The following is a 19,335-nucleotide window of genomic DNA, read 5'->3' as shown; positions in this document are numbered from 1 at the left end:
GCATCTTTGAGTGTCCTAATAAAGCACTATATAAGTTTGATTATTATTATTATTATTATATTATTTGCTATAGACATGAATAATCAACGTCTATGGGCTCTGCCACTACTCATGGCAGGCCCCTTAATTATTCTACTAAAACTCTATGCATTTTATTTTTTCTGAAGTGGAATCATCTTTAGTTTTTTTGTTTTTGTTATTATTAGACAAGGTGACTTGCTAAGATAGCTATATAAATATAATTTATTAAAATACTTTTATGGACAGTTTTTAAAGGCGATTACAGTGTTTTTATGCGGATTGTTGTAGGAGCGTTCAGTGTCCACTTGGGGGACTCAGGTGTCCCTGATTCAGATGGGGGAGGTCTCGGCGAGGGAAGGGGAGCCAGGAGGCGGAGTCTCGACGGGAGAAGGAAGTGTCTCCATAGATTGGTTGGAGCGTTGACCTCCTCCTTCGTGCGCGTGCCCTGAACTCGTTACATTTCATGAAACAAAATAATAACAACCCCAGGAGGAACCTGCTGGAGGATTTCTCGTCAGTTTTGGTGTCGCCCGTGCAGGCCGAAGCGGTTCCGCCGGTCTGGAGGTGATCATTATGCATTCGGACTGCAGGCTTCTATGGACAGAGCGGTAATGGTGGGCTGGGGGCCGACAGGGGCCGGGGTGCTCGTCCTGTCCATTCTCATCATCCTCACCACGGAGAGCTGCCGAGCCCAGAAAGGTTGGTCCCCACACCGCTGCGGTGACAACCGGACGAGCCCGGTGTGACCGTGGAGCCATGCTGGCTTTAAGAGTAAACGCACACTTGTTTTTATGTCCGTGTTATACCTGCCTCCCATGGCCGTATGAACGTGCAGTCCACACCGCTCACCCACAACCGTTTTCGGGGTGGTTTTAGGTGGAGGACAGTTGAAGCAGAACTAGGCAAACCGGTTCCTAAACTTAGCATGTTTAGCTAACGCTAAACGATTTAAACCCTCAGGGTTTTAAAGTCTTCCTACGTCAAAGTGACTGACTTAGTTAGTTTGATTCAGATTATTTTATGTTTTCATCGTTTTTTGGTTTTCTTTTAAACCAAAATTCACCAAGTAGATAAAACTCCATGTAGCATTGTATCCAGTTAGCAGACAATTGTTTTTTAAGAGCTAAACTGGTGTAAATACCCCAGTCTGAATTATGCTCTGAATTAACGTTAATATGACAAAAATAAGGCTAATTTCTGATTCAAAACATGATTTCTGTTGAGTTTCTGAGCTCTAGGAGAGCAATGTGAGCTTTAGAAAGTGTGTCATGCAGTTGTTCAGTAACATGTGTGAGGAAGGCAGCTTTGTTTTTGTCCTGTTCTGCTGGATTATGTCCAAAGAGGGGCTTCCAGATAAATACAGGCCCAAACAACATCCACAGCACCATAAAGCCTCTCCTCTCCGAGCAAAGGAGTCCACAATATCAGATTAAAAGCAATTACAGAGCTCAGAATCCACTATAAACAATAAAAACACAGTAATGTCACAGTTGATCACTAAATGGAGATTATCATTTTGGCTAAGATGACTGAATATTTCAAAATAATGTAAAAAGCTAGATGAGCACCTGTAGTGTTCAGAAAAAGAAAGTAGTTTCGAACAGTGGGTGGAAACTGCACAAGGACTAAACTATTCTGTAGAACTTGTTCTGGACGGCATTTTTCATTCTTTTGGATTGTTGCGATGACAAACACACATTTGCATCAAGGAAGTTTATTTGTCTGCTCATATAGCTAATTAGAACATTAGAAACATGAAAATATGGTGTTATGGTACCTTTATAACCAAATTCATTTACGATTAATTGCAAGTTATCTATGGAACTGATGAGAAATAACCACGATAAAAAATAGTATAGTGACAGTGCTGGTTACAAATTCTGTTGCCTTCACTATCATAAATAATAAGATGTATTTTTAAATAAATCTTCCCAATAATACAGACTTTGTTAATGGTTACTCATGGCCAACATGGAGGTAAATAATTTTGCTGTGTCACATTTGTGATAAAATAGGCTATAAATATATTGAAGATCCATCTGATGGTAACCTTACCTGACACCCGATGATCTATCTGTAGCCAATATCAGGCACCAGTAGGGTCTGCACCACTCGGTCACCTTACAGGTGTCATGGGTAAAGGCTCACATTTTCTGCTTTTGAGTTTAAATATCAGCAGATATTACTGACTTATTTCAGAGTCTGAAACCAGAAAAGTGTAACAGGACAATGATCTGAAGCACATCCTGAAAGCAGAGGCTTTTAAAACATTCCCAGACAGCTGACTGTACCGTTCCCTGGATAGGATGCTCTATCTGTACTCTCTCACACAGTTATCTACAAATAATGAAGTCTTGAATTATTAACCCAATAAATTGTGAGCCTGTTGCTTTCTTCTGCGTGTTTCTGAATCATCTTTTTTTGATTGTGTCCTGCAGGTGATGGCTGTGGCCCCACTGTGCTTGGCTTCAGCAGTGGGACCCTGTCCTCTCTGGGATATCCAAGGGCGTACCCAAACAACAGTGTGTGTGAGTGGGAGATCACAGTTCTTCACGGAAAGAGGATCCACTTTCGATTTGCTCTTTTGGACATAGAAGACAGTGACTGCCGGGTCAACTACCTCCGCCTCTACAACGGCATCGGACCAGAGAGGAGTGAGATTGGTGAGAGTTTACTTACATTTCTTCTAGTGATTCTTAACACGCAAGGGCCGACTGCAACAAATTTATATTTATCCCCTATTCCTAGTCTTCGTTTTGATTTGTTACCTCTCCTTCACACTGGAAGCATCAGCAGCACGGAACGGCAGCGGACGTCACAGCTTCAGATAGAATCTTTTATAACCTATAGGGGTGATTCAAACCAGACGTGTTGTGGAAATTTCCAGCATATCATCCCAGAAGCGGCACGGTAAGCCGCACAGTTACAGTGGTGTGAAAAACTATTTGCCCCCTTCCTGATTTCTTATTCTTTTGCATGTTTGTCACACAAAATGTTTCTGATCATCAAACACATTTAACCATTAGTCAAAGATAACACAAGTAAACACAAAATGCAGTTTTGAAATGATGGTTTTTATTATTTAGGGAGAGAACACAGGGCCTGAAATTCACTGCGGGATTGCGGGTATTGTGAGTTATATAGTCGCTTCTCGCAAATCTAGTTTTATAATGCGGGAATGCGGGAAAGTCCCGCACAGCCTGCAGCGTATGTGGACGTTTGCATCGGAGCCATTAAAATCCCACAACATCGAACCCTTTCTTCATCTTGGTGATTGGCGGCGCGCTGGATTATTATTATTATTTTTTTCTCCATTTATCAAAATACGAGCTCAGTCCCTTGCTAGCAGCAAAGTAGTGATTCGGTTGTCGGATTTAACGGCTGCACACAGACATGGACCGCTGGTTAAAACGGAAATCTAACAACGAAGGGGAACCTGCTCCCAAAAAAACTTAACAAGAAATCCCCAGCGCAGAAGGCAGCGAGGGAGGAGGCGCTGGAGGCAGGGAGGGAGGCAGCGCTGATTCCAGCGATGCTGTGAATAAGACAGGAGACAGATCCTCCGGACTTTCAAAAAGGTAACGTCACTGAAAATAACGTTAGCAAGCAGCCTAAGATAAGTTTCAGGCTAACTGGCTCAGACTGTATCCCTAGCTTGAAAATAGTAATGGTGAAATGAACTGCTCCATTTGTAGAATGGCCCTCCGCAAGAGCAGTTTGAATTCAACTGAGCTTTTATCAAATGGAAAGAGATGAAGCAGAGAAGACAGAGAGGACAGAGGACCAAGCGGAGTGTGGGAGAACCCCGCTCCATAACTAATTAGTGTGAGCTAACAGATACAATAATGCACATAGTTGCAATTGTGTTTGATGCCACATCAACGAAACTGTTTGTGTTAAAAGTTGGGTTAATGAAAATTTATCAGTTTGAGATTGAATAATTCAGAGACAGAAATCAGAGTAAGAAGCGAAGATGGAGACAACAGATAAGAAGCACAAACAAGAGCAAAGATGCAGCCCAGAGAGTTGGACAACAAACTTCAGCAATGAAAATTGTTCAGATAATTTCTAATACCAGTGCAGCAAAAAGGAGTATTTTTATTTGATTTTTATACTTCAAAGTTATTACAATGGAGAAAGAAGCAGTGTTAGAGGCCAAGAAAAAGACACCATTCAGACAAAAGAAAAGATGGCCACAGATGAAGCTATGAGGACCACTAAGGAAGATTAAAAAAAGTTAATAAATGCATCAATCTGAGGTAAGAATACAACAATGTTAAGGCCCATTGTTAATCCCACAAGTAGTTCCTGGAAAGTTTATATTTCTTTTTTTAACTTCTCTGTGAGGAAAGAAATCAGGCAGAGGAGATGAAACAAAGAAAGGGACAAGAGCAACGAAGATGAGAATGCTGCAGGAGTCCAATGAAACTGCTTATAAACGTGATGTAAGGTATGATTAGAACAACATGAGACTGCACATTCGGTACCCCCCCCCCCCCCCCAATATATATAAATTCCCCCTGTACAGACATATGTGAGGGGTAATTCCCCCCTATTTTTACAAGTGAATTTCAGGCCCTGGAACAAAATCCAAACCTACATTGCCCTGTGTGAAAAAGTAATTGCCCCCTGGACCTAATAACTGGTTGGGCCTCCCTTAGCAGCAATAACTGCAACCAAGCATTTGCAATAACTTGCTACGAGTCTTTTAGAGCGCTCTGGAGGAATTTATCCCACTCATCTCTGCAGAATTGTTCTAATTCAGCTTTATTTGAGGGTTTTCTAGCATGAACTGCCTTTTTAAGGCCATAGCATCTCAATAGGATTCAGGTCAGGACTTTAACTAGGCCACTCCAAAGTCTTCGTTTTGTTGTTCTTCAGCCATGCAGAGGTAGATTTGCTGGTGTGTTTTGGGTCATTGTCCTGCTGCAGCACCCAAGATCGCTTCAGCTTTAGTTGACTAACCCCCAAATTCCACTACCTCCGCTCCGGTCCGCCCCCGCCTTCCGCAGCCGCTCGCTTCCGAACTCAATTTTTACTGGTACCCGCTCTACAACGGCTCCGCTCCGGTGCGGAGACCTGAGGTGGGCAAACAAGCATGTGCGGGATTTTCGAGATCTTGCGATACAGTCCGAGCAATAAATGCGGAAGTTAGATCCAAACACCCGTTGTGTGGGAGAAGCATCGAAATGAACAGTTTAATCTGCCCATCATTTGTGTTGAGAGAACAGCAGTGTTTGGATCAACAAAGTGTGACTATTTTGATAGTAGAAACTGTATTTATGGCTTACTTTTGTGCATTTAAAGTTCAGCCGCGATTGATAGTTGTTAAAAGTTGTAAAACCTGTGCATATGAAACAAAAAACTCCTTTTGTTTATCGCTTTATTGTGAAAAACGGAAGTTGTGCTTGCTCCTTTTCCTATTGGGCGGTTGTGATTTCTGTCCATTTACTGCGGAGGTGCTCCGGCGTCCGGCAAAAATAGGATCGATTCTATTTTTGCCGGACGCTGAAACAGAGGGCGGCGCACGGCGCCGCACTGCCGGAGCACGGCCGCAGTAGTGGAATTGCTCTGATTGACTACAACGGGACCGATTTTGCTCCGGTGTTCGTGTCGGAGCGGAGCGGAGCGGAGGTAGTGGAATTTGGGGGTAACAGATGGCCGGACGTTCTCCTTCAGGATGTTTTGGTAGACAGTAGAATTCATGGTTCCATTTATCACAGCAAGCCTTCCAGTTCCTGAAGCAGCAAAACAACCCCAGACCATCACACTACCACCACCATATTTTACTGTTGGTATGATGTTCTTTGTCTGAAATGCTGCGTTACTTCTACGCCAGATGCCGGGACTTTTGCCTTCCAGAAAGTTCTACTTTTGTCACATCAGTCCACAAGGTCTTTTCCCAAAAGTCTTGGCAATCATTGAGATGTTTCTTAGCAAAATTGAGACGAGCCCTAATGTTCTTTTTGCTTAACAGTAGTTTGCTTCTTGGAAATTAGTCATGCAGGCCATTTTTGCCCAGTCTCTTTCTGATGGTGGAGTCGTGAACACTGACCTTAATTGAGGCAAGTGAAGCCTGCAGTTCTTTAGAAGTTGTCCTGGGGTCCTTTGTGACCTCTCGGATGAGTTGTCTCTGCGCTCTTGGGGTAATTTTGGTTGGCCGCCCACTCCTGGGAAGGTTCACCACTGTTCCATGTTGTTGCCATTTGCGGATAATGGCTCTCACTTGTTGTTCGCTGGAGTCCCAAAGCTTTAGAAATGGCTTTATAACCTTTACCAGACAGATAGATCTCAATCACTTTTGTTCTCATTTGTTCTTGAATTTCTTTGGATCTTGGCATGATGTCTAGCTTTTGAGGTGCTTTTGGTCTAATTCTCTGTCAGGCAGCTCATATATAAGTGATTTCTTGGTTGAAACAGGTGTGGCAGTAATCAAGCTTGGGGTTGGCTACAGAAATAGAACTCAGGTGTGAAACACCACAGTTGGGTTATTTTTTTTAACAAGGGGGGCAATTACTTTTTCACACAGGGCAATGTGGGTTTGGATTTTGTTCTCTCCCTAAATAATAAAAACCATAATTTCAAAGCTGCATTTTGTGTTTACTTGTGTTATCTTTGACTAACGGTTAAATGTGCTTGATGATCAGAAACATTTTGTTTGACAAACATGCAAAAGAATAAGAAATCAGGAAGGGGTCAAATAGTTTTTCACACCACTGTAACTTGGGGCTATACAGGTAATCACACACGGTTTCAGTGTTAAACCTCCTGTAATTTTCAAAACAAAAGTCTGTTACAGCGATTTGATTTAATTAGGGATGCACAGAAAATTTGGCCACCGAAAGTTTTTGATCGAGTGTGACCCAAAAAAGAATTTTTGGTTTTCGGCCAAAACTGAAAAAACACGCCTGAAACAGATTGTCAGGTGAACCACGTTTTCGTTTCATCTCTCTTGTGACAACTTGCTCTTTGCTTTAAAATCAGTACATTTGCACTGATTTCAAAAGTAAACTTTTAGTTTTGCTGTTTTATTTCAAACGCTGGAATATTCATATCAATCATATGACACGCTTTACTTTGTTTCACATCTACTGCATCTGCTTGGCGTTTTATTCTTTATTCTTTTACTTTCCCGCTACGTCTGTCACTATTAGTGGTGTTTTAATCATCCTTTCTACATCCACTGTGTCCTGAACACGGTGAAATAAGCTTTGGATCATGTGTGTGAAGCATGTTTACTCTCATGAAGCACGCAGACTGTTGCTGCTGCACAGCTGCAGCGTCACTTTCCCTCTCACTGGACGAGCGAAAATCTTCATCAGAGGGTGAATATTACTATTCAGAAACAGAGTCAGCCATTACCAGACAAAGAGCTTTGTCAACAATGGACAGACCTGTCAGCATTGCAAGTTTCTCCTCTCTAATATATAATAATTAGGGGTGGGAATTGATAAGGTTTTATCAATATCAATGGCATTGTCAATTCAGTCAATCAATCCAATTCTTAATCAGTTCCAGAGTAGTTCAGTTGAACTACTCAACTAATAGCACACGGCCTCCTGCATTAAAACTGTCAGTTTATCTATGATAAATAATCTGTTGGAAAGATCTTTCCAAATGTTCTCCTTTTTTACTTTTTTTTTTACCAGCGTTGTTCCAGAGGTGCAACGGTGTGTTTTTATGGCTTTAATCCAGGCAGTGGAGAAGAACAACATCATATACGACATCAAACAGAGATATCGATCACGATTTCCTTGTTTTTGGTTTATTGACGGATGGCATGAACAAACTGTGACCTTTGAAGTCTCCAGAGGTTTTTGTGATCTCGTGAGTCCAGCGAGTAGCACGGCAGAGAAGCCGCTCCACAGCTGAGATTCTTCTGGTGGGTACTGGCACGCAGCAAAACTCGCGAGTAAACCGTTCTGCTGCAGTTCCGCGCTGTTGATGCCTCATAAGTAGGGGTTTTCTTGCTGTTATATAACACCATCTTGCTATTCTCTTGATGTCTTTGTTCTTCAAAGTGTTTCACCTAATTGATGAAGACGCAATCGTTCTGCTGATTCTCCAGAAACCTAATCCAGAGCCATCTGATCCCTAAACATTCACGGCATTTCAAAACTATGATTATCACAAAGATTTTTATTTGAAAACTCATTATTTTAATTGAACAAACTGTCCTACAAAAACTGCTTTACTCAAGAGCAGGGATAGGCAGTCCTGGTCCTGCAGCATGTTTTAGGTGTTTGCCCTGCTCCAACAGACTTAAATCAGCAGTTAAATCACCTATTGACCGGGTTTTCAAACTCTGTAGAGGCCTGTTAATCATCTACTGATTAAAATCAGGTGTGTAGAGACAGGGAAACAACTAAATCATGCTGGATAGTGGCACTCAAGGACCAGGATTGCCTACCCCAGCTCAAGAGTGTCAAGTGACACGATGCCTGCGGGCACAGAGAATACGTCTTCCCACATTATTCTAGATTAGTTGAGTTTGCCTATTAGACTAATAAATCATATGTCAGACACAACTGAGCTGCCATGTGGTGTTCCTCAGGGTTATGTTCTGGGGCCTTTTCTATTCATAATTAATGCTCTCCCTCTAGGCTGGATTATCTGCAGTATTTATTACCACGTGTATGCTGATGACAACCAAATCTACTGATGGTTTATTCACTGGTTTCTTTAACCTATACAGGCTCTTTTTTAGAGCTTTTAATTAAGATTTTGTATTTGTTTTAACTTGTTAAAGTATATTGTTTTATTGTATTCACCAGGGGTCTCATTTATCAAACATTGCGTAGAATCCTTACTAAAACCGTACTTAAGCTCAGCAAAAACAAATGTACTTACGCTAAGTAGGTTTGTGATCTATCAAACATGGAGTACGCACAGCTGCACGCAGTCTCCGCTTCATAAATCAGAAACTATCTAGAAAGGTTCTCAGCTGCTTTTTAGTCACCACGCCCACTTACTGCCATAAATAGTCAATGCAAAGTGCCTTGTGTATCTCATGCATATACATAAGCTGGCTGTTGCAGCACTCTGCCAATGACAATGACTGTAGATCAAGGCAGATCAAGGAAGCGCAATTTCACAGAAGCAGAAATTGGGGTAATTGTGGGTGAGGTGGAGAAATGAAAGGAAGTACTTTTGCAAAACAAATAAGAGAAAATCCACGGAGTGGCACAGCGTTGCTGAAGCCGTCAATGTTGTGAATTCCTCAGAGAGATCTGTGGCGGAAATAAAAAAATGGTCCAATTGGGATTCAATCCCCAGACTCCCGGGCTAATCAGTCAGCCAAACGATCTCCCCTGTTCAAGTAGCCAGGGCGCATGATCAATCTGGTCACAGTGACAGGACACACACTGTCACAGACGCATGACAATCTGTCTCAATCTGTCTCCCTGCTGATATTCTGCATTCCGTATTCTGCGCTTCAGGCTGTGTGTGTGTGCGCACACGCATGTGTGTGTGTGTGTGTGCACGCGTGCGTGTATGGGGGGGATCTTGATCTGTGTGAAATCGAAGCAGTACAAGTGATAATGCTGCAGGATTTCATGATTGTATCCTTCTCAGCAGCAGCACTGCAGGTGCTCTCCATGTCCAACATGTGCGTAAGCCAGGTCCTTAGTCAACTTAAAGTAGCATACATTTTTCTGCTGTTTTCTGCTGTTTTCTTTCATGAATCCCAAAGTTTGCGTGCAAAGTTGCTTACGCAGTTTTCCGACGCCGTTTTGCGCGTAAGCAAGCTTGATAAATGAGGCCCCAGCTTCTTAAATCTCTTCTTAAGTTTTGTAAAATCTCAAAAAAATTCTGTTAATTATGTTTCTATGGCAGAAGCACAGACACCTTTTAGATATTTTTTCTTGTCTTTTTTTAGTTAAAAAAACATGTTTTTCTCACCTTTAAGACCGATAGATGAGAGGTGCTAATGCAGTAACCAAGTATTTTAATCACTAACTCGATTTAGCTCTTTGTTTTTTTTTATGTGCGGCCACCAGTGAAGTTCTGTGGTTTGGGTCAAAAGGTCAACAAGCCGATTGAGTCCTCAGGCAACCAGGTCACCGTCCAGTTCATGAGTGGGATGCACCACAGCGGACGTGGATTCTACCTGTCATACTCCATCACTGAACATTCAGGTGTGCTTGAAGTCTCTTCACTCAGGTTTCTGTAAATCATCCATTGATTCTCTGGTTTAGAGCTTGGTCCCAGTTCTGTTGTCTCCTTGGGATCTGAGTTGCCTCAGTGATTGTGTTAGTCACAGCTGTTTTCCCTCTGTGTCCCATTTTATTTTTTATAGCTGTGATGTGATTATATTGTCCTGGAAGGACTTGCTGATCTTTAACATGTGAGGGTGTCTAAAAGCTGGCAGCTTGTCACAGTTTCTTCATCTCTCTCTCTTTAGATCATCTTTGCGTTCTATCAAAACCGCATCGTTGCTCGATCAAAGTTCAGTTTTGGGTTTTGAGAAGACGTACATTTTCAATGTAGCATTTTTCTCTGTCATTTTCCCAAACTTGAGACTGAGACAACAACCGCATTTGATGCTTTTTGTGTTTACATAAAATCTGCACTTCCACCACAATTAAAACAAATAAGCCAAGTGGTGCAGTCGTTTGTTTCTGCTCTGTAAATCTGTTTGTCCCTGACTGTTGCTTACATTTAGAGCCGATTCTTATTGGGTTTTCTTCATTACTGGAAATGTTTGATTTACTCATTCAGAATGAAGAAAATCCCACATCCCCTTTTTCAAAAATGACGCATGACTTGGAATGTTGCTGCTTCATTTGAGTGCATGTTTTCCCCTCATGTGGTGAAGTTGTAGAGATCACCAGAAGTCTGAGGAGACAAGTGATGATTTGGTCCCAGTGGCCACCTTGAGTCACGCTGGGAGTCTCGCAGCTTCAGCCACAAAGCTGATGTGTATGCTTAGTCCTCATGCAACTGATCACTCAGGTGATGGTGGGTGGACAGCGCAGTACAAAGTACACCCGTCACCATGGTAACACCAGTGCGGCTTAGGGTTATTTTGCTGTCTGACTCATTGGTTGGTTTTCCAGATTACTGTTTTTGTAAATAATAACGTGGTCAGAACACGAAGAGAGTGTACATCTTTACCGTGTGACCTGATGGCGAAGGCTCTGATGGGATCAATCAATGGCCTCCCAGTGTCCACAAATATGGATGCTGGCTTTTTGTCCTGTAATATTTTATTCAGTTTATCTAAGAGTTGTTGTTAATACGCTGGGAAACAATATTTTAATGCATTTTTGGGGGGAAAATAATCATTTAGAAAATCATTTGGTTACTTTTTTATTTATTTCTTCTCAAAATAATGTTTGTGGGGTCCTACAGGTCCAGAGCAGCTAGGTGACATTAAAATGCACACCATATAACATCTCAGGCTTTCAGAGGTTAAGGATTTCTGACCCTACATGGAAAAAAAAGTCAAGTTCTGTTGATTAAGCTTAGATCCGGCTCAGATGTTCTTCTGTCTTATCACCAGTAGAAGCTTTTTCTACTGAGACCACTGGTGAACGTATGAGTCTCTACATGTTACACGGCCTCACTGTTGGTTATCTGAGAAAGCTGGGACTGAGGTTGTTATGCAGGATCAAGCAGAGAAACCAGTTCTGATGCTCGTTTGTTTTACGTTGCAGATTTAATCACCTGCCTCAACAAAGGAACTGATTTCCCAGAGGCAGAGTTCAGGTGAGCAGAGATCGCTTTGTGTCGTGACCTGACTTGTAAGACATTAATTTTTTTAATGTGTCCCTCTTTCCTCAGTAAATACTGTCCTGCGGGCTGCTTGACGTCCACAGAGGAGGTTTCTGGAACAATTCCTATCGGATACAGAGAGGTGATTCCTTCATTGTCCCTGAGCCAAACTGCCTCCATCCTGACCCGACAGCACCCCTGTAACGCATGAGGTCACAGGCACTGTGTCTCTCTCCGATGACCTCACTCAGAGCTGGAGGAGTTGGTGGGGGGGGGGTGTTTCTGGCTGATGGGAGGACGGGGAGGAGCGCTGGGATGTGCTTTAGGAAGAGCAGCGCCCCACAGGAACAGAGGAGGGGCAGGGTCACTGGGTAAAAGGGAGGTTAGATAATAGTTTGGCTGCGAATAATAACCCTGTAATCCAGTCCAGCTGCAGCAGGGTGCTGAGCAGAGTGGTGTGTTTTATTCTTCCGATAGATGAGAATGAGTCAGCGCAATGCTAATGCTGGAGAAGCTTTGTGTGTGAATGTCTGGGTGTTAGTTTGTGAGCACGAGATTCATTCATAAAGCCTTTTATTGGGTGTGTTTAAATCTCCAGAGCTTTCTAACTGTCTGCATCAGTGACCCCACCCAGATCACAATCATGCAGCTTTTAGTAGTCTGCCTCAGTATCTCCTACTCTTTCCTTCTACATCCCAGTTATCGTACACGCGAGTGTTGATTTCTCTGGTGGAGGCAAGCTGTTGCGGTAATGGTTTGTTAGAGCCCTCTTCAGGATGTGGCGTGCCATTTTTTGGGAAGTCGCCAGGAAAGTGTTGATGGCTTGTGGCCGCTGCATGTGTGTGTGCTCGTCACCCTGTGGCTCACCAGTTTTCCCACAGCTGAGAGTCGCAGTGTGGTTCTTCTTATTTTTTTTTTACCCTTTCGCATAATAACATCTCACTCCACTCAAGCAGCTGCGCAAGGGTATCGTCCAAGCTCAGTTGGGTTTTCTTTGTCAGCTCCTCTGTGATGTGGCTGCAGGTCTGGACAGAAATGCACCCGGCTCTTAGTCATTTCCATCGGCTCCTCCTCCTATCTGCTGTGCAGAGAAGTGACATCATCCTGATTCATCAGCTTTTATCTGCCTGAGTCTGAAGGTTAAAGTGGTCATGCTGTTAAGTAACGCCACACTTTCAAATACACTTTGTGTAGTCGTTTTATTAAGAGCATCCCATTTTCCTTGACTGGAAATGCGCTTGATGGAGTTTTAATGAATTGCTAAAGTTTGTGTGCATGCACGTACCACGATCAACAGCCAGTCGTAAAAGGTTATGTAGGTATGCAGGTGCTCAGCGTGAGATGAGCAGGAATCGGCTTACAGGACTTCACGTAAACGCAGGACGAACCTATAATCGATTTAACTCTTAGCATTTGTTGAATGAACACATCAGACATCACCCGTCACAACAGGACATCAATCTGAGATCACTTTATGTGGAGAAACGATGGTTATAGTCGAGGTTTGATATTTGGGGGCGCTAAGGGGAGCCCAGCTACCCCGAAAGTGTGATGGGCTCCACTAGAGTCCCCCAACTTACACACCCAGGGGGAGCTTGAAAAAAGATCCAGTTTCAACCTATATTACATCATTTATATGCACCCTGGACTTCAGAGCGGAGGGTCCTAATTGTTCATGTGCTCCAGGCAGCTGCATCCTGCACACGGCCACAGTAACCGTCTCAAAGAATATCACACTATCGTTCATGTCTGCCTATAATCTCTGGTACTTTCTGTCTTTTATTCATGCCTGACGCTCTCGCTTGCAGCGTAGCTCAAAACCTGCGCTCTGGTGACATCACCTCACTGGCGGCTGCGCCGTGTGCACTCCCCTGTTTTTGCAGAGGCTCCCCTGGAAGCCTCACTGTAATTCGTAGCCTGGTTATAGTTATTTTTGATAACAGTCTCACACACACAACACTGTGTGGTCCTCTGTGTAACCACAGCCTCTCTGTCTCCTCCTGCAGTCGTCTCCCCTGTGTGCAGCAGCAGTCCATGCAGGTGTGGTGTCTAACGCTGTGGGGGGGAGGATCAATGTGGTCAGCAGCAAAGGCATCCCTCACTATGAGGGCACACTGGCTAACAACGTCACTTCCACTGGGTAACGCAGTCTGACACTACAGGACACAAAGCCCGCCCCGGTCACCATCTGCTTAGCTTCTTCTCCCATTTTTTCTTTTCTTCTCAGAGGAACTTTGTCAAACAGCCTTTTCACCTTCAAGACCAATGGTGAGTTTATTATTACTGTTATTATTATTATTTTGACAGCAACTGATTCTGATTCCATGTCTTAAACCCTTCAGGCTGTTACGGGACGCTGGGGTTGGAGACTGGCGGTGTTGCAGATACTCACCTGAGCGCTTCCTCCGTGTGGGACTGGAGCGCCAACGCCGGTCAGAACAGTGTGTGGGGACCATCGGGGGCTCGCCTTAAGAAGTCGGGGCTGCCCTGGGCGCCTTCACAGAGCGACCAGCTACAGTGGCTGCAGGTGGTTTTCAAGAGGGAGCGGAGGATCACAGGTACAGAGTTCACAGTTCCAGGAGTATTGATTATCGGTCTTTACTTTGTTGGTTCTAATCACCTCTTTGGTGTAGCTATCGCCACCATGTAGTCCCATTAGACACCTGCTAAGTTCTAATAAGCAGATCTGATGAACATTATACCTAAGATGGATCTTCTCGGGCACAGACTGTTCATTTGTTTACAGTCGCTCTTCAAAATAGTTTTATTTAAACCTCCTATTTGTTCTGACAGGTGCTGAGCTGCACCTATTTGTTATTCTTCCCTAAAGTTTGAGATTTTTCCTTAAAGGCACCACCTAGAGGTGGAAAAATGTATAACACCTTTAAGCCCTTCTCCTGGCTTCTCATTCGTGAACACACACCTCTACAGTTACGATTATTATACTCAGGGTATGCTGTTCATTCATAGTTGTACTTTAATGAAGTGTCCACAAGAAATGTCACCAACTTTGTATCTGTTCCACATCCAAGATCCGTCTCTGTTAGATGGAGTAAAACGTACTCTCACCCCTCCTTTCCACCAGAGCCACAACGGAGCCGTCAGCAGCACGTCATAGCTGCTGACAGGAACCGCCGTGGTCAACAGAACCTTTTCCACCGGAGCCGTCAGCAGCGCGAGTCGGCCGCGTCTCAGGAGCAGCATGTCGCGGCTCTTACGCGCTGGTTCGATTTTCTACGCGCTACGCCTCTGAAACGGGTCATGTTCGACATTTTTGGGGAAGGAAAGACAGGAAATCGGACGCGGAAACGGAGAGAAGCTTCCCGAGATTTTCAGAATAAAGAAACATACTGCCTTCCAGTTGCTTTACTTTAAAAAAAGTTGTCACCTAGCTAGCGGTCTCCTTTGTTTTTCCATAATGGATGACAAAAGGTTGATTACTGAAGTGGAGAAGTACCCAATCCTGTTTGATCCCAGTCAGTTTTTATAAAGACGTCAAGAAGGATAACGCATGGAGTGACGTATCTGCGGTTTTGGGGCAAGATGGTGAACTTATACTAATTATTAACGTGATTTCTTTTGTAGTTTTCTCCTGCTTGTTGTTGTGTTTACTGACAAAGTCACGCGTGATTTTGCTAATGTCGCGTGACTTCGTGCTCTGTCGGTGACAGCTGCTCCCCTGCTGCTTCGCGTCTCGTGGGAAAGACCAAGCAGCAGCTTACGCGAGCAAGACGTGCTGCTGCAGTAACGTGCTGCTGACGGCTCTGGTGGAAAGGAGGGGTCAGGCAGAAACTGCCTATGTGTTGAACACACAGATGATGTAAAGTTATATGTGCTGACCTGAAGTTTATAATAACTATCAAATCTACAGCTTTTATTCTAATCTGACTGTCTACCTAGTGGAACGCACTTGTTTGATAAACCTAAGTAAGGCTGAATGTGGCCCGTGTAACTAATGTGGTGTTTAAATGAGTGGATGCGTAAGCCTGGGCATGTCTGGTTTAAAGGGCTTATGAAATGATGGTAAACATTGTGTAAACAGGTAGGACTCCAGACGTGGTGTTAGTCTTTATTAATCTCCATTGAATCATGCTCATCTTGTTCTTCTTTGCAGGCATCATCACCACTGGCTCTACCCTGAGGGAGTACCCGTACTTCGTTTCTGCGTACCGAGTTCTCTACAGTGCTGACGGTCAGCAATGGACCACCTACAAGGAAGAAAATTCTACACAAGACAAGGTAAAATATGTCACTCAAGGAACTGTAATGTAGAGTTGCATTCCTGGATCGTCTCCATAGCAACTGCTATCGACCAAGAGTGTTTAATGGCAGGAAACGTGAGCAGGCAGTGGTTTGAGTTAAGTGCCGTGGGAGATGAGTCGGGACACTACTGAGTGGTTGAGCTGTGGGGTTTTAGCTGGCGTTGATGACCGGCTCAGCGATCGGACTGGGAAGTGACCTCACCCAGGTGGAGCCGATCGCATAATTAGCGCCTTTGTCCACAGCTAGAACAGCCACTGTGTCCACATTTCTGTCACATATTAGATGATCTGTTGTCGTACGGCAGATTTTCCAAGGAAACATCAACTACCTGCATGAAGTAAGGAACAACTTCATTCCTCCGATTGAAGGCCGTTTCCTGAGGATCAGTCCCACCTCATGGCACCAGAGAATCGCACTCAAGCTGGAGCTGCTCGGCTGCCAAGATACTACAGGTCAGTGACGACTGCTTTTAGAGTAAATACATGCGTTAACCTTTAAGGATCCACATTTTCTAGATGAATATTTTTGATTGCGGACAGGGAGGAGGGGGCCAAGTCCGAGGCTTTTCACCCCTTCTCAAAATGCTCCGAGCACGAAACGCCCACCTCGTGTTAGTCTGACCACACACACCCCAGACATTCGAAACACCACTATGCCTCCTCACAACGGTACGTTTAATGAAAGATGCAAAACAGATATTTGTCTTCTGCTGTGAACTTCTAGTTTCCTTGTTTAGACGTGGTGTTGAAAGCCGTTCTGGTACCCGTGTTGGTCATGCTCATGACAGCTGTGGTCGTGATCGGAGCTTGGGCCTGCCACTGGAGGAACAAGTACGCGTCATTCACTTACCACCTAAAGCTTCCCCGTGCTCTTTCATGACATTTTCTCTTCCCTGTAGGAAAAAGAGCTCCGAGGGGACGTACGATCTTCCTCACTGGGATCGCTCAGGTAGATCAGCTCTCTCTGTGTTAGTTCTTGTTGCAGCTCTGTGCATCAACTTGTTCATGTGTTGCAGACTGGTGGAAAAACATGAAGCAGCTGCTGCCCTCCAAGGCGGTTGAGACGGAGGACCCCATCCGATACAGCACCACTGAGGTCAGACAGCTGACAGGACGGAGTGCTGTACCAGAGCTGCATGCTGAACCCGCAGGTGGGCAACATTCTGTGTGTGTGTGTGTGTGTGTGTGTGGCTATAAATGTTCCATAAATGTAATTACAAAAATGTTTTTACCTTTTTAATAAACCTATATGCCCCTGCTGGACAGAATGTAAAATGCAAGGTCCTAACTTTGATTTAAGCATTTTCAAATTTATCTGTGGTTTATGTCATTAACATAAAGACGAGATGAAACGTCTCCACTTCTATTTTTAAAAAGTGAAGCCCTAATATATCGTTTATAGATGCTGCCATGTATTTATAGACCCACTTGTTTACATAAAGGAGGCAGAGTCTAAAACATGTACTGCAGGTTGCCACTAGGGGGCGTTATGGACATTTTCACCACATGAAACTAGAAAAAGGAGTTACTGCAAAAGTACTGATGTGAGATATGTTGCATTAAATCTTCATTTTCTCGCCCGTGTGTGTGTTTTAGCATCTTTTTTTAAGCAGGCATGGGCACAAAAGGCAGTGAGAGTCCATCCAAGGAGTCTTTTACAATACTGATGCTGAACACCTTCACATTGCATAGCTCTGCAATAAATAATAGTTTTAATTTGGTTTTAATGCAATCACAGATTAGCCTCTGAAAGTCCATCATGTCCCACCTGGCATCCATCCACACAACAGCAGGTATTAAGCTGTCAGAAATTTAGAAACTTGTGTTCTGATGTGGTATTGGGCCAGGACCAAATACAGGACAAGCCAAGTGTGTTTCTGAGTGGTGTGTGACTCATTCATTAGGTGATGAAACACTAATTAAAAACCAACGCTCTGAATTATTAGGCCAGCCTCAGGTTGAATGGTTCAAAAATGGAGTGGGTTGATATCTGATGTTTTTGTCTGCAGAATACGCCCAGCCACTGGTGAGCGGGCTGAAAACATTAGGTACACGGTCGACCTTTAAACCGGATGAGGGGCCTGACCCGGGATATTCAGATCCAGACCTGTACGACGCTCCCATCCCACCAGATGTCTACCACCCCTACGCAGAGCCACTGCCGGCTTCAGGATCTGAATATGCAACTCCAATCCTGGTCGACATGGGCTGCCACCCGTCAGGTGGGCCTGCGCTGAGCCAGTCCACTACAGCACGTAGTTTTATGGGCGCCGAACCCACACCACTTCTCTCGTGGACAGACGGTGGACAGGCTGAGGGTTGTGTGTATGACACGCCTAAAAATGCCACTGGACAGGCCACACCCACTGAGGATCTGACCTATCAGGTACCTCAGAGCGGTACTCAGAAGCCAGCAGGGCAGAGCTGAGGAGTCCAGAACGATTCTGGAGACGTCTGTATTGACTGAAGCTTTCTGCAAGGCCACAGGCTGCTGGTGTGGTGCCATTACAGTCCTATCACTGAAACCACAATGAATGTGTTGGTGCCGAGGAGGAGAAACCTGACTACTGTCTGATACTTTGTCCCTGTTCTGTGATTTGTAAAGCTCGCCTCTGAAACTGATTTCATTCATCTGATCTACAGGTAGAAACCTGCATGTTTCATTGAGAAGCTCCTTCCTGTTACCACGGTACGCTCGTGTCTTACGTTGTTCAGAAGCACGACTCGACAATGTCTGTAGTTCTTTATGATTCCATTATTGTGATCCTGTCAACTCAAATGAGGAATATTTATTTTTTTATTTCACATCCTGCTGATTAAGGACTAACCCCGTCATTCATGTTACGGCCGAGTCAGAAAATCAATTAATGAACTTTCCAGTGGAAAAGTTCTTTCTTTTACAGATCTGGAGACCAAATATTGCTTTTTTGTGTATTTTTTTTTTTTACAATTGTGCCAACAGTAATTTAGTCTTAATTTAGAATGGCTTAGTAAAGATGTTTGCAACAAAATATAAAGGTACAACAGAAAGAGGTAGATGGGTAAACGTTACAGCTGTGATCATTGTCGTTTAGACCTACTTGTTTTTTCTCGTCTCTGTGTATGGACGTCTGTACGTGCGTGAAGCTGTTGTGACATTTTCTGTAGTGTGTGTGTGTGTTTTACATGTTTGATGTGGCTGAAAGCTGTAGAGGAACTGCCCTCCTCTCCTGCACACTTGGTGCCAGACCAGATCAGACCAAACAGAGGGTGGGCGGCTTTAAGACCCATCGTTACATCGCTGTGTCGCTGCCACGCTTTCTCTTCAAGGAGACTGATGAACACAGGTTTGCTG

The 19,335-nt window shown here is 43.9% G+C and overlaps 1 protein-coding gene across 1 annotated transcript; it reads left to right on the top strand.

Moving 5' to 3' along the window:
- Positions 1-460: 460 nt before the first annotated feature.
- Positions 461-18,649, top strand: dcbld2 (discoidin, CUB and LCCL domain containing 2). Its single transcript, XM_015966095.3, has 15 exons — positions 461-720; positions 2,460-2,684; positions 10,023-10,160; positions 11,682-11,733; positions 11,809-11,881; positions 13,746-13,879; positions 13,967-14,007; positions 14,082-14,297; positions 15,854-15,978; positions 16,307-16,454; positions 16,542-16,670; positions 16,739-16,832; positions 16,901-16,950; positions 17,018-17,152; positions 18,011-18,649. The coding sequence occupies exons 1-15, from the start codon at positions 618-620 to the stop codon at positions 18,427-18,429; spliced, it is 2,082 nt and encodes a 693-aa protein (XP_015821581.1). The 5' UTR covers positions 461-617; the 3' UTR covers positions 18,430-18,649.
- The last annotated feature ends 686 nt before the right edge of the window (positions 18,650-19,335 follow it).

The sequence above is a fragment of the Nothobranchius furzeri genome, chromosome 14 (assembly GCF_043380555.1).
Source record: "Nothobranchius furzeri strain GRZ-AD chromosome 14, NfurGRZ-RIMD1, whole genome shotgun sequence".
Classification (NCBI taxonomy): domain Eukaryota; kingdom Metazoa; phylum Chordata; class Actinopteri; order Cyprinodontiformes; family Nothobranchiidae; genus Nothobranchius; species Nothobranchius furzeri.
This window is presented reverse-complemented; position numbering and strand designations above follow the sequence as displayed.